General features: G+C 42.8%; 1 protein-coding gene across 4 annotated transcripts in view; it reads left to right on the top strand.

Annotated features, from left to right (window-relative positions):
• The window catches only part of COL11A1 (collagen type XI alpha 1 chain), a 263,565-nt gene that overhangs the window by 215,880 nt on the left and 31,653 nt on the right, over positions 1-16,032 (top strand). For all 4 annotated transcript variants that reach the window (XM_083445146.1, XM_083445147.1, XM_083445145.1 and 1 more), the window contains 5 exons: positions 4,643-4,696; positions 5,742-5,849; positions 7,116-7,169; positions 8,327-8,380; positions 9,844-9,897. In XM_083445146.1, the coding sequence (XP_083301272.1) occupies positions 4,643-4,696; positions 5,742-5,849; positions 7,116-7,169; positions 8,327-8,380; positions 9,844-9,897 (324 nt within the window). The remainder of the gene's footprint in view (positions 1-4,642; positions 4,697-5,741; positions 5,850-7,115; positions 7,170-8,326; positions 8,381-9,843; positions 9,898-16,032) is intronic.

Raw genomic sequence — 16,032 nt, 5'->3', positions numbered from 1 at the left:
TTCAGATAATTCAAAATTGGGCAGGTTTGTTTGCTTGTGAATATTGGGATTTGTATGACAAAACAAGTCAGGTATTCTGAAGGCCTCTTCAGAAGATTTCCAATTTTCCTTTGCTTTCTTGACCCAGCAGTTGGCTAAAAAGATGGAGCCCTCTTGAACTTTCCCTTTCCACTTTTCATAGCTGAAGCCCTTTCTAAATTGTTTTGCCTTGGAGCACCAAGAGTCCTTTCCATATTCTTTTTGGTACGCTACACAGATCTTATCCCTCTAGGTGCAGATCTGTCACAGCTTTGCATTCAGAAACACTGACTGAAGTCACAGGTCAGTCAAAATCATTTGGGTTTGTCATGGGCCACTTCTTAATCACTCCCAGAAAATGAGGCGGTGAAGTTCTTTCGCTCACAGCCCCAGGTGCTCCTCCTTCCTATCCAAAGGAAGATTCACCCACTTATTTTGGGTACTTCCAATTTTATTTCCTTTCTTTTTCTATGCCAATAAGATAAATAAAAAGAACTGTAGCTCACCTCACCGTATCTCGGGTTTTCATTTCCCCTGACAAGCTTTTTAAGTTTCAGGAAAGGCACTTATTGATACTTCACATAGGGACTTCCTAGGTCTTCCATTTTTTGGAAGAAAAAAAACACAACACTGCGTGAATTGGACTTAATTCGGATTTAGAAACTATGCAAAGAAAATATGTAAACCGTGCAAGGAAAATTCTGAATTCTCATCCTCTAGGAACAGTAAGGATAAAAATAATAAAACCACACTATATAGTTCTATGTCTGATCTTTGTTTCCTTTCCATGGTGTTTTGGTTGGAAGCATTTTTTGACCTAAAGTAAAGTTATCCTCAGGTGGCACTCAGCATCCTAGAATTTGCAGCTCACTGTACATAGTGCATTTCTGCATGTCTCTATTGTTCCTGTTAATACGGTGTCTATAGCCACCCATCAACAAATATTCTCTGCTCAGTTTTCAAGCAAGGCAATAGTGGGATTACAATCTATAACAGTTAGGGGGGGGGGAAACAAGCCAAATTTTGAAAGTTAGCAGCATTTGATCACATTCAGTCACTGAAACCAATGTTCAAACCCTATCTATCATCTATCTATCTATCTATCTATCTATGCAAATGGACATGGATGTCACTGTGGTTTAAACCACTGAGTCTCTTGGGCTTGCCAATCGGAAGGTCAGCGGTTCCAATCCCCACAACGAAGTGAGCTCCTGTTGCTCTGTCCCAGCTCCTGCCAACCTAGCAGTTCGAAAGCATGCCAATGCAAGTAGATAAATAGGTACTGCTGTGGCAGGAAGGTAAATGATGTTTCCGTGCACTCTGGTTTCTCTTGTGGTGTCCCGTTGTGCCAGACACGGTTTAGTCATGCTGGCCACATGACCCAGAAAGCTGTCTGTGGACAAACGCTGGCTCCCTCGGCCTGCAAAGCAAGATGAGCAGCATAACCCCATAGTTGCCTTTGACTGGACTTAACCGTCATGGGGTCCTTGACCTTGACCTTTACCTATCTATGCAAACTCCATATATATTTTGTTCCAGTTAACTACCTTGTTGTTTCTTATTTCTGCCATGCATGCTGTTGTGTTGGCCAAAGTGATCAAAGGCAGCTGCTGTGAAAATGTCCTGTGCAATGCTGAATGATTAATGATTCCAGTCTCCTCAGAAAAGACTGGAACTCTAACGGGTTTCTGTTACACTCAAGCACAAACCGCTTAAAAGCCAACTTCTCCCCAAAGTACTCTGCTTTAAAAAAAATAAAAAAATAGAGCAGCCTTTGCAATTAATGAAGGGAGGAGAAAGGAAAGCTTCAAAGAAAACACAGTGACTGCATTTCGAAGTGGTGAGGGGAAACTCTTGACCGCTGTATGAAAGGGAAGAAGGAATACTGGCCATCATTGCTGAGGTGCTCTTGTTTCAAATCCGACCATACAAAGCCTGGCTTGGCTTGTGGGCTTGTTGCCCATTTCTAAATGGACTCTGAAATGGCTGCCTTGAAATGAGAGCATATAGCACTTCAGCAGTATGTTTGCAAAGAGTGTTCGGTTCAGACTTTCACATCTACAAGTGAGTAGAATCTCCAGGTAATGGGCCTGAAGAGGACTGCAGCCAGTGGTGTGTTGTCAGTGGACTGGGGGACTAGGTAAAGGTAAAGGGACCCCTGACCATTAGGTCCAGTCTGTGACCAACTCTGGGGTTGCGGCGCTCATCTCGCTTTATTGGCTGAGGGAGCCGGCGTACAGCTTCCGGGTCATGTGGCCAGCATGACTAAGCCGCTTCTGACGAACCAGAGCAGTGCATGGAAACGCCGTTTACCTTCCCGCCAGAGCGGTACCTATTTATCTACTTGCACTTTGACGTGCTTTCAAACTGCTAGGTTGGCAGGAGCAGGGACCGAGCAACAGGAGCTCACCCCGTCGCGGGGATTCGAACCGCCGACCTTCTGATCAGCAAGTCCTAGGCTCTGTGGTTTAACCCCCTAAATGTTCCCCTGGTGCCTCCTTCCCAAAGCCCAGTAAGCTTCTGCTTGGCTTAGGGAGGGAGGTGCGATGCTCTGATGGGTCCAAGAGCCCTCCTGCCATCTTCCCAAAGCCCCGCCGTGATGCATGATGCTCATGTGCACAGTGTCGCAATGTCACCCACCGCCAATCAGCCTTGCAAGTTGGCACCTCTGGCCCTAACTGTTCTACCACAAAAAAATTGACTGCACACCACTGGCCACAGCCTGATGCCTTGGGGACTCACTACCAGTCAAAGTGGTCAACAATGGCCTGCTTCCGTATAAGGCAGTTTTATATGTCCATATCTTGATGATAAGACCCATCAGCTGTGGATGGGTCTGTGTTTACCCAGTTGCCATTCCTGGAGACGTGAAACTATTCTAGTCTCGGACCTTTATCCAATCTTTTGCGGCACAGAGTGAGACTCTGGACTCAACCTTATTTATTTGATGCCAAGGCAACATCCATCCCTGTGTTCTTGAAAGAGCTGGGAGAAACCCGAGATGAGGTGCTGTTGTAGTGGCAGCTCTCTGTCTCAGGTAACATATTGCTTTATGAGCAGCAGATTGCACTGAGTACAGCAGAAAAGTTTAAAATAGGCATCTGAATTGAATAGGGTTCTTAATTGTGTGGGAAGCCTCTGTGAATAGAAAAAAAGGACTAGGATGTGGAGAAGCTGGAATAATCTGCTTGATGCAAAGGCATGTCCCTCAACCCTTTTCTACTCAAGTTTCCCTTGATGAGCTTTTGCCAACAGAGTGGAGTGTTGACGTCAGAAGTATTGATACCATGCGACTCATTATTTAGAGTAGCTGCCATTTGCTTGGAAACAAAGGATCAGGTTGCTAGAATGCAATCAGTCATAAGTAGTGGCCCATAATTACCTGGTTCAGTATGCAAATTTATGCAATTCATAATGCTCAGGTTTATTAGGAATTGAGCACTGTTTCCCCTGGAGATTTTGGTCCAGCTTGGAATGTTAAATGAGATTCTGCGCACATGTGGCCAGCAGCTTGCAACAGATCAGGTAACTGAAAGGAAGCTGCTTTCTAGATGCATTCACAGAAGTTCCTTAATGTTAACTCCTGACTTTCAATGAAAGGGGAAGCTTAGTGTTATAGCCCATATGCATCTCATGTAGAAAGTCCTTCCTTCAATCCATGGCTCCCACAGTTAAAAGGATTGGGTTGTACGGCCTACACAGGGACTTCTACTGAGATGCTGGAGAGACAGTGACAATCAAAGTTGACAAGGCAGAACTAGACAAACAAATAGTCTGACTTGGAATAAGGAAGCTTGTTGGGTTTCTAAAATGTCATTGACTGCTGTGGAACTTCATGACCTTTTAATTTACTGAGCTGCTTGAGCAAATAAACTGGGGGAATGTCTGAGCCCTTTGCTGTGCCATTTGTGTTCATTACAACTTCAATCACACTGGTGGTACCAAGCCAAATCACAATTTTCTAAGTGGGCAGTGTGATGATGCATATGCGCCTAGCACCCTCAGCATGCTCACACCAACATTACGGACAAAAAGAGGAAGCACTGAGCTTTCCCCAAACAAGCTTTTCCCAAATGCTTTGCCAATAAACCTCATAAGTTCCCAGCCAATTCCAAATCAAGCCGAAGGGAGCTCACCCATCACTGCTCATTACTGAAATGATATATTTAGGTTTTGTGTGATTCTGGGTTTTGGGCTCAAGAGAAGAATAAATTTACTTAAACATTTCTTTAATACTGTATAAATGTTGCATTTGCACAGATCGTTTACATATGGCTTGCAAGCCATCTGGTGTACTAAACAGCTATCATCGCCGATAAATTGTGCCGTGTTTGCATTTGAGGCCTGCAGTGAAGATTTTATTATTCGTCTGCATGTTATTTCATTATTTGTCGCTATGTTTATTTATCATTCTTTCCCTAGTTTGAGCGCCTGACATCACTTTCAATTAAAGTAAATCACTTTGAAGTAGTTTTCCATTAGCATTTCCTAATTCTCTGGGATTTACTTTCAGACAAAGTGAGGGGCGGGGGAAAGAGATAGAGAGAAATACTGTTTGATGAGAATTCAGGTAATAGTAGAAAACAATGTTTGATTTTTCTGAAATAATTCTGGACTCTTGTAGGGCGAACCTGGGGAAGCTGGTAACCCTGGCCCCCCTGGAGAAGCTGGAACAGGGGTAAGTGTTTATGTTTTTTAAATGACATTTGATAAAGTGTTATTGTAATGTAGCCTTAAGCGTTCTACAACTTCAAGGGATACTATGTCTTTATTTCATTGCATCAGGGGTTATAGCTGTTCCCTAGGTATATGAATGAGAGAAAGAGCCCTTGGACTCAGTCCAAAGAGTTTTGGTCATTAGCTACAATCTGATTGGCTAGTAAACCTACACAGCTCAACTGCCTGGACATACTCAATGGGCTCTGGAAGCTCAGCCTTTCAAATATTGGGGGTTGCTGGTTAGGAAATTAGGCTACATCTTTCTCTGCAGCTCTCCAGTTCACCCCAGTTCCTGGATTCCTCAATGGAATAGACCCTGTCTGCCTATTTTTCTGACTCAGCTGATCTGCCGGGTCCTCTTGCCTGTTGATTTGGAGAGCTGCCCTGGCCCCAATTGGCTTCCCTGGGGTTTCATTCTGGAAGGACTCATACGTGTCCATCAAGATTTTATTGGCCTACAGATTAGGGACTGAGTTCTACCAACATTTATCCAATAGCCCTTGCTTTACAGAGGATAATTCAATGATGATGATTTCATTTATATACCACACATCTGACAGGGTTGCCCCAACCACTCTGGGTATCTACCAACAAAATATTAAAACACAAAAACTTCAAACATTAAAAACCTTTCCTGTACAGGGCTGCCTTCAGATGTCTTCAAAAAGTCTGATTGATGCCTGCTTCCTTGACATCTGATGGGAAGGTGTGCACACCAATAAATTTCTTTCTCATTTCTTGCCCCTTCTCTGCATTCTTGCAATCGGAAAAATAAATGATGTCAAAACGTAATTGGCAGCGGGACTACTTTCCAAACTGGAGGCTGATCTGGACCTTCCAGGTGTTCTAAAGATATTTTTTGTGGGTGCGGAGTTCAATATGTTACAAATCTTTCCCCATTAAAATGTGGCGATTATCTCTTCAGAACGTTCTACAGCTGATTTCCTTTTCTGCCCCTCTGTCAGTTTACATCATGCCCTGACAATTGTGTTTGTCCTTCACAGGGTCCAAAAGGGGAAAGGGGTGAAAAGGGTGAGGCTGGACCACCAGGGGCAGCTGGACCAGCAGGTATTAAAGGACCTCCAGGTGATGACGGACCTAAGGGTAACCCGGTAAGTGACCCTATCATTTTTAAAAAAAAAAATACAATAAGGCAATGGATTTATAATGCAATACAGCCCTGTTCCATGAGTTTATTCTTTCTGACATGTTCTGCTGCCCCGCTAGAGCCAAAGCAGCCATGAGGGTAACTCTATACAACCCTCAGACTTATTTCAGAAGCCCAGTCCAACACCTCTAGTCCTACCCCTAGCAGCCCAGTGGGTGAGAAGGCAGAGAGAGAATTGGGCATTTGTCTTGCCAAATGCAAGGCGGTTCTTTTAAAAGAGATTGAGAAGCAATACATAACACAAGTGGGTGAGAAGAAGATTTTATTCGTAAACAGCAAGCAATACACACACACAGTGGTACCTTGGGCTACATACGCTTCAGGTTACATATGCTTCAGGTTACAGACTCCACTAACCCAGAAATAGTACCTCGGGTTAAGAACCTTGCTTCAGGATGAGAACAGAAATCGTGCTCCGGCGGCACAGCAGCAGCAGCAGGAGGCCCATTAGCTAAAGTGGTGCTTCAGGTTAAGAACAGTTTCAGGTTAGGAACGGACCTCCAGAATGAATTAAGTACTTAACCCGAGGTACCGCACACACACACACACACACACAGCATGCACTTCTATCTGCCACTTGGAAGCCCTCAAGAAGTGGCGAAGTGACTCCCCCAGGTAGCCTCTGCTTGCATGGCCCTGCGGCCGATCAGTCTGTACACGAGCTTCAGAGAAACTCTGCCCAAACCATCTGATTTTATAGATAGCCACCTCCTCCCAATGCCTCCATTTAACAATTTCCAACATCAAAGAAGGTTTCTAGCACTATCCTCCCAGACTAATTAAGGCAGCTGAGGGTGGGCCTTCATCTCCTCCCAACTGATTAGGACATCAGAAAAGGTTCTCACACCTTAAAAGATAGGGGGAAAGGAAGGAACAGGGGGCAGGAAGGATAACCATGTTAGATCACTAACTCCTCAAAATACAAATATCTTCCGGATAGATTGCCCATACAGAAGGACAGAGAGCGAGGAAGGGGTGATAGAAATACAAAGAAAAATGGGGAAATACTCCCACTTTTGGCTCTGCCCCCACCCACGTCTGACTTCAGCCTTGCCCACACATCAGCAAAAAAGGCATTCCCACCTGCTCCAGCACCTCGGTCTTAGTTATTTCTACACTGTGTCTGCCATTAATAACTTGGTTGGTTGTTGTTACTGGTTCCTGTCTTTAGTTGACGATACCAGCCTTAACTTGCTTTCTGTCTCTGTAGGGTCCTGTTGGCTTTCCTGGTGACCCTGGCCCCCCTGGTGAACCTGGGCCTGCTGTGAGTATCTTGACAATTCAGATGGCTAGTAGCAATCCTGTAGACACTTACCCGGGAATGAGTCACGTCAAACTCTGTGAGACGGCTTCTCTGTAGACGCAGATATGATTGCACTGTATCATAGAATTGTATGGGACACTGGGGGTCATCTAGCCCAGCCCCCTGCAAAGAAGAAGAAGAAGAAGAAGAGTTTGGATTTGATATCCCGCCTTCCACTCCCTTTAAGGAGTCTCAAAGCGGCTAACATTCTCCTTTTCCCTTCCTCCCCCACAACAAACACTCTGTGAGGTGAGTGGGGCTGAGAGACTTCAGAGGAGTGTGACTGGCCCAAGGTCACCCAGCAGCTGCATGTGGAGGAGCGGGGAAGCGAACCCGGTTCCCCGGATTACAAGTCCACCGCTCTTAACCACTACACCACACTGGCTCTCAAAGCAGGAATATGTAGCTGTGCCATGTGGGGATTGAACCTGCAGCCTTGGCATTATCAGCACCATGCTCTAACCGGGCTGCATTTATTTTCACACCTAAGTGACATTCCTGCGGCTTCAACCGATGTTGGATGTGGCTTGGTAGAGGCCTGTGGTTGGAGAGTCTTGTTTGTGAAGATATGCTTTGAGCAAAAAGCTCTGATTCAGGGACTGGCCCAATTTTGCTTTTAATGGAAGAGAAGCCATATTCTTTGCATGCAGTTCTAAACATAAGTAGATCATTTCATCTGGACAATTGTTTTATGTCCATTTTATATGAATCCTACCAAGGAGGTCACAGGTTACGCTCACAACAACCCTGTGAGGGTGGCCCAAGGTGAACCAGGAACTCAATGACTGAGGATTGGAATCTGGATCTCCACACCCTTAGTCCAATATTCGAACTATTATACATTGAATTTTTGTTCTAGTTGGTTACTTTGCCCAGCCCAAGCAAGTGTCTGAGAATGAATGCTGCTACAGCTAATTAGGATTGGCCCTGCAAAACTGCCTATAGGAGAGGCTGCCCGAGAACCATATGCAAGTCCCTCTTGAGAGCAATTAGATGAAATGTGGGATTTACATGAGCAATCTTTTCTGCAAGTCTGTAGTAATTCTTCTAAACGAACGTCATTTTTCTGTACAGGATACAAAATTCAGGCAGGGTTAACATTGTCTTTTTCATCCTAGGGGACTGATGGCACAGGAGGGGAGAAAGGTGAAGATGGTGACCCAGGCCAACCCGTAAGTAAAATATCTCTAATAGCCCTGTAGTATTTGGAATGTGGAATTTTCACTGAAAAATTGCAGGTTGCATTCCTAGACCATATGAGGACACACACACCAAATGAAAGCAAAATAATGCAACCATAGATTCCTTTTCTTCTCAAATTTCAATCTTTTCTCAGTGGGAAACAAGTGCTGGAAGTGGATGAATAAGGACCAGAGGAAGTAATTAGCTGAGATCCAGAACAATTAATAGGTTACCGTATTTTTCCGTGTATAAGGCGCCCCCATGTATAAGATGCCCCTTATTTTGGGGAACCCAAATTAAGAAAACACCCCTCAGTACTACCCATGTATAAGATGAGCCCCAATTTTAAACCTAAAACTTAAAATTGGTAAGAAAAACCTAGTCTTATACACGGAAAAATACAGTACTTCCAAATTAAACTTTGCTTGGACTTACACAGGGCTGTCCTAAGACCAACTGCATGACATGGCCATTTGGGAATGAATTTATGTTGTGTGTATTCTTTGAATGAGCAGCAAGGCAGACCCTATGAAGAAAGTGATATATAAAATGGTTATGTGGACAGGCAGCTACCAGGAATTTAAAGAGCTACTTTGGACAAAGTTAGTGGGGACTGGGAATTTTAGGCATGCCTGAATTCCAGCTCACCACATCAGATCAAAACATCTTTCCAATATCAGTCAAACAATAATTTTATTTGTGAGCGGCCTTTCCAAAGTTAAAACCGTGCTCAAGGCAGCTTACAACATATCAAAATCACATAATTGCATAATTGCAAATAATCACAGACAAAAATTTAAAACAAACAGAAGTACACAACCAAATTGAACAATTTCCGCATTAGATCTAAAATAACAATACAAAGAAGTTCCAGAAGAATGTCCAGTGGTGCCTCTGTAATAGGTTTTTAAATAAGTGTTTAAACTTTATTAATTCCACTGATAACAGAACCTAGATGTGAAAAGACAGGGGCATCCTGAGGTAAAAGCTTGCTGGCCTTTCCAGTTATTCATTTATAATAGAGGTGAATGAGTAATTACTATCTAGGAATTGGGGGGGGGGGGTGATGCACTTCTTGAGTGAAAATATTAGGGGACGGTGCACACAAAAATGCACATATTTAGAGAAATAAAATGCAAAGTGCATTACATCAGGGGAGAATCGTTTGCACAAAAAAGAGCATATATTAGGAAAACGTCCATACAGAAATGTGTATATTAGGAGTAATGCACATGTAAATTCATACGAATTTTCATGCGGACATTTTTTTTTTTTTAATGGTAATTGATGCAGAAACTGTTTGAGAGCTGTCCATTCGTACAACTGTCACCACAAAGGATCCCTGATCAAATATATCTGAAAGTGTCAAGGACTGTTCTGTGTCAATACAATACTTCCTGATCTTCAGTGGCACGCACCAAGGGTATTCATACATATATTTTTATTTTTCCAGGGCCCACCAGGTCCTTCAGGTGAAGCAGGACCCCCTGGCCCTCCTGGGAAGAGAGTAAGTCATGTTTCTCTATGCAAGTTTTTCTCTGGCATTTTACCTCAACATCATTTCCCTAACATTGTGCCCCCCGCTCCAAGTTCAGGTTTGTGTGGGCTTGTTTTCCTATTAAAAAATAGCATAAAGAACCCAATTGCCCCTTCTCCTCCTTCCTTCCTTCCCCCATGTGCTGTTCTGGGGACTATCCTGACCCCCAAACCACCCCAAGACAGTTTTGGGGGTTAGAGCAAGGTGCATGTGGAAAGGTAGGGGAAAATTCCCACCACACAAGCTGAAGTCTTTTCTGCCATAATTCATGGATACTTCTGGTATAGCACATTTCAACTTCAAGTTACAATCAAACCTTGGATCCCGAATGCCTCCATTTTGAATCATAGAATCATAGAGTTGGAAGAGACCACAAGGGCCATCGAGTCCAACCCCCTGCCAAGCAGGAAACACCATCAGAGCACTCCTGACATATGGTTGTCAAGCCTCTGCTTAAAGACCTCCAAAGAAGGAGACTCCACCACACTCCTTGGCAGCAAATTCCACTGTCTGAAACATTTCGGCTCCTGAACGCCAAAAACCGGGAAGTAAATGCTCCGGTTTTCAAATATTTTTCGGAAGCTGAGTGTCCAATGCAGCTTTTGATTGGATGCTCCTGCAACCAATCAAAAGCCACGGCTTGGTTGTCAAACATTTTGGAAGTCGAACATGCTTCTGGAGCGGATTAAGACCAATGACCAAGGTTTGACCTCTAAAGGTGGAGTTTTGACTGCAACTTTTTCTGCAATGCTTCAGTGAAGTAATTAAGTTGATTTGTCTTACACATCCACAATCTGGGATCAGTCTCATAGGAAGGCATAATAATGTCAAAGATCAAGTTTATGGTAATCAGTGGCGTAGCGTGGGTTGTCAGCACCCGGGGCAAGGCAAGTAATTTGCGCCCCCCCCCCGCTGCACTGTCCCTCCCCCAGATAGTCCCTCGCTCTCTCTCCGCACCACACCGCACCGCACGCCTGGCACCCCCCCCCTCCACAGTGGGCGGCGACCCGGCGGCTCGGATCGGATTCGCACAGCCAGCACTGCAGTGAGAGAGAGTGAGTGAGCCAGGTAGGGGCAGAGAGCTGCAAGTGCAAGCACGCCCCCCCCCAGATGTTGCGCCCGGTGCGGCCAGCCCCCCTGCACCCCCCACGCTACGCCACTGATGGTAATCCATTGATATGATATTTTCTCTCTCTGTGTAGCTTCAAGATCCAACTTGTACACAGTAAACAGTTTAAACAGAAATGTACCATATTTGGAAAGATATGTTGTTTCCTTACTTACAGAGACCAATGACCTTTAGGGGTATAAATAGACTTAAGTTCATCATTGTACCTGAGTTGTGGATCATAGAGTTGGTGATGATAAGCAATTACTGTATGTTAGAACAGGGTCAGAATGGCTATAATACATCTTGAGTGCATTTTGTAATGAGTGCGTGGTCATTTTTATTATTATTATTATTTTAAGAGACCCTAGTGCAAATGCATTATTCAGCTCTTCCGATTCTGTTGTTTTTTTCCCCTAGAATTGCCATTTTTCCAAAAGGAAAAAAAAACCCTCCATTGCTCATTATTATATGCTAATTCATTGAAACTAGTGCAGCAAGCTTTGATCAATTTAATTGGGACAAATTTTAATCAGCAAGCCTGTGGCTTAAGGGCACAGTAGCTTGGGTTTTTTTAGGGCTGTTTTTGTTCTGGTGTGTTCCAGCAACAGAGAGTGAAAGCTAAAATATTAATACAATATAAAAGCCATGTGCTAGTCTTCCGTGATGAAAGAAATGTGTTTGATGGCACCTTGAGACTAACTTTTAATCACCTTTTTATTACAAAATGACATCAGCTTTTGTAGCTGACAACCAACTGCTTCAGTTGGCTGAGCTGGAACTAGGGAAAGCAAGATTGAGAGTCGGTTAAATAGGATGGGAATCCTGTTGTTTTATCAGTAGTAGTATTCTGAAATTTTTAAATGTCCAAAGAAACTATAATCCCCGTTAAACCACAGTTTATTACATCCAAATTTCTTTATTTTCTATAATTTATAGATTTTTAAACAAATAAACAATTCAACAACATTTCAAATTTAACAATCATTCCACCTATGGCTTCCCCTCCCTCCCTTCATGGTCCCCCCAAAATTTCAATTTATGCTGCATATTATCGTTACACTATACTTTCACCTTTTTACAAAAGAAAAACAAAAAGTTCACCCCCACTGCTGTTCTTACTCAAAACCTATTTGTGTTTTAACATATTTACACTGAGTTTTTAAGTATTCTGAAAACATTTCCCAATCTTTTGAAAAACCAGTCTCTCTCTGATCTCTAATTTTACATGTCAAACTTGCCAATTCTACATATTTTATCAGTTTCAGCTGCCATTCTTCCTTGGTAGGTGCCACCTCACTGCGCCATTTTTGTGTGCATAGTATTTGTTTTGCCATCGTTTCGTAAAGAAAAATATTTATCTTTGGGGATGGATATCGGCTCCAGTTATCCCTAGTAATAAAGCTTCTGGTCTTTTTAGGAAAGTTCCTTTAAATATCTTTTTCAACTAATTATAAATCATCTCCCAAAAGCTATTCTCCATGTTCACCACATATGGTAAAATGAGCCTTCTACTTCTACTTCTTTACAACAACAACAACAACAACAACAACAACAACAACAACAACAAAATTGCTACCAAATTATTGTGCGACTCCTGTTTGCCTATATCACATTCTACATATACACAGAGCTATTAAGAAAAGCAATTCTGAGGTTTGCAATGCTATGAATTATCTGCATCATTCTCAGGAGTCACCTCTAGCTCTTATTTCTCAGTTTATTATCATGCCCCTTTTCAATGTACCAGAAAGTTATGGAAGTGTTGGTAAAATACAAATTCATTGAAATTAAATTGGTTAACTGGTTGAAAAGGCAGGTTAATGAACTAAAAATTATTTGATTCGGTGACAGCCAAAACAAAAATGCATTTTTCAGAGGAGTTTTATCATGGAACAGCAAGAATGGCCAAGATATTTTATTTTTTTCTGTTTCGTTTGTATATCCATAAGCCTGCATAAATGCCTGCCAATAATAATAATAATAACTTAAATTAAATAAAAATACTCTTTCTTTTCTATTTTTAAAAAGTAAGTTGATTGTCTGTGGCAATAATTCGATTTGGCCTTGCTCAGAAAACAACCACATATCACTACTTTATATTCTGTTGCTTAGAAAACACTATAGTTCTAAATTCATTGAGTGAAGCTTACTCCCAAGTAATACGTTTTAAGATAGAATAATGTTCAGTGTCAAATAAAAAGCAGTGTCTTCAGAAAAAAAATAGCAATGTTTTAGTAACCTTCAAAAAGTTGATAGGTCTGTAATTATCCTACTATCATTAGTCTTTTGATGCTTTGCAGATACACAATAATCTATGCAGATGTATGATCATCTAAACCCTCTTTCTCAACTAATTAGTTGAATTTTTAACAGTTTTTTAAACATACAGCAGCATTAAATGTAAGCCATAATCTATTTAACAAAATGAGATAAACTGTTCTATATAATAGGCTTGAGTGAGCTGACATGCTTAATTAGTTTTATCTATTTTACACAATAATCTATTTGTTCCACCAACTTACTGCACATTTATAATGCTGAAAACGATTACTGTGGCATTAGTAATCTTTCCACTAGAAGTGGGGTGTGACTCGGTCGAAGATTCAACAATGAATAAGTTTATTAGAGCTGAGGGGAAAGGCTTTTTGCCATTGTAACTTTGTTTCATCCAAGCACAACACACTTGAAGCAAGTGTGCAATACCTCCCAGAGGCTTTAAAAAGGGGGGGGGGGAATGAGTAGACAGTTCTAATCCTTGGGAGCAAAGGAGCTTTACATGTCATAGACATAAGCTCCCCAAGCCCGGGGAAGCTCACTCACTCATTTTGGTCATTTTGTCCCATCAGCTGAAGTACAAGATGGTGGCCACCCCTCCCTAGTCCAAATGCTATCTAGAATGGTAGTTTAATCTTATTTAGGGATGAGGAAGAAATTTAGGTTCCCATTAAATATGAACCTACCAAATCCACACTTTCCCAAACAAACTTTTTTGGGAAACCCTTTGGGAAATGAAAGAATGTTGGTCCTCCCCCCACTCCTAGATCATCAGTCCATCACAAATTACTTGCGTAAGCCTATGTGTGGAATTGGGCTTAACATGCTAACATCATAGGAAGCAGCCTCATACCATTTGTCCGTCTACTGTTTATCCACCAAACTCAGTTTTGTATATACAGTCGTACCTTGGATCCTGAACGCCTTGCAAGTCGAACGTTTTGGCTCCTGAATGCCACAAACTCGGAAGTGAGTGTTCCGGTTTGCAAACGTTGTTTGGAACCTGAACATCCAACATGGCTTCTGATTGAGTGCAGGAAGCTCCTGCGGCCAATCGGAAGCCACACCTTGGTTGTAGAACATTTTCGGAAGTCAAACAGACTTTGGGAACGGATTCTGTTTGACAACCAAGGTATGACCAGCAGCGGCTCTCCAGATTCTAAGACCAAGGTCATCACTATCACCTACTATCAGATCCTTTATTAAAACAGGAGGTGCTGGAGATGAAACCTGGATCTTCTCCATGCAAAACATCTGTCCTAACACTCAGCTACGGTCTCTAGCGATATCCCTGGGAAACTGAGAAGCATAGAAAGCTACCTCATACTGAATCAGACCACTGGATGATCTAGCTCAATATCTACACAGACTGGTAGCTGTCCAGCGTTTCAGACACAGAAGTTTCTCAGTGGTAACTGGAGATGCACAGGGATTAAATTTAGGACCTTCTGCATGCAAAGCAGGTGTTCTGCCATTGAGCTCTTCCCCTGACTAAGGCTGCAGCCCCATTTCTACTTACCTGGTAGTAAGCCCCATAGAATTCAATAGCATTTATGCCTCAGTAGCGGATGGCGCTGTGGGTTAAACCACAGAGCCTAGGACTTGCCAATCAGAAGGGCAGCAGTTCGAATCCCCACAACGGGGTGAGCTCCCGTTATTCAGTCCCAGCTCCTGCCAACCAAGCAGTTCAAAAGCACATCAAAGTGCAAGTAGATAAATAGCTACTCTGGTTGGAAGGTATACGGCGTTTCCGTGCACTGCTCTGGTTTGCCAGAGCTGTACGCCGGCTCCCTTGGCCAATAAAGCGAGATGAGCACCGCAACCCCAGAGTCGTCCACGACTGGACCTAATGGTCAGGGGTCCCTTTACCTTTAGACACAGTTAGGCGTGTGTTCTAAACCTCTCCTGTTGACACTGGTGGCATAAAAAAAATGTTTGACTTTCGGTGGGATCATTTCTCAAAAGAGCAGTACGTGTTTCTCCTAGAAGCTGCAGTGACAATTCTGTGGTACAAGCTACATTTCACAAGCGACACTGCTGGTTTTTCTTATGGTGCTGTGACTCCAGAACCCTTCTGGAAAGCAATGCCACTATGAATTTATATTTCCACCTACACAGTAACAGGGAGATTGAGTGCAGATTCATTGCTTGGAAGCAGAAGCCCCCTGGGCTCCACAATCATGTTGACTAACATATCCGTTGCCCTTTCTCCTTTCACTCTTGCACTCCCATCTCTGGTGTGTGTTTTCACCTTATTTCACCCCTCACATTTTCCCAGGCAGAAGCCCTCCTCCCTTCCCTTTTTTCTCATTCACACTCTGGAGTGTCTTTCCAAATTAGTTTCTTCTTCCACCACAACAGTCAATTGGTCATTCCAGGAAGACTTTAAATCAACGGTGCTGCATTCGGCAATTAAATTCTGTCTCCTCAAAACTTCAAGAATTTGTTAGTGTTTCTATCCAACTAACAAAAAATGCTGGGGGGTGAGGAAATAGTATCTTTCCCCATGAAATTCTCTCTGTAAAACAGTTGGCTTAAAGCTTTCAGCACCATCCCCAACCTGACCTGTTGTATGCACCAATTCAAGCTCAAGAATCTTGTTGTTTTAGCCAAAATGCTAATCATCTGTGCTTTGCACCACAATGTGAAATTCCAGCTCTTGTCGTAAGAGGATTCCTTTCCACAATCTATTTGCCAGGCAAAAATTGATCTGCTAAAAC

This window comes from Podarcis tiliguerta (genome assembly GCF_965153285.1).
Source record: "Podarcis tiliguerta genome assembly, chromosome: 6".
Classification (NCBI taxonomy): Eukaryota; Metazoa; Chordata; class Lepidosauria; order Squamata; family Lacertidae; genus Podarcis; species Podarcis tiliguerta.
The sequence above is the reverse complement of the archived record's forward strand: the minus strand, read 5'-3'. Positions and strand labels throughout refer to the sequence as shown.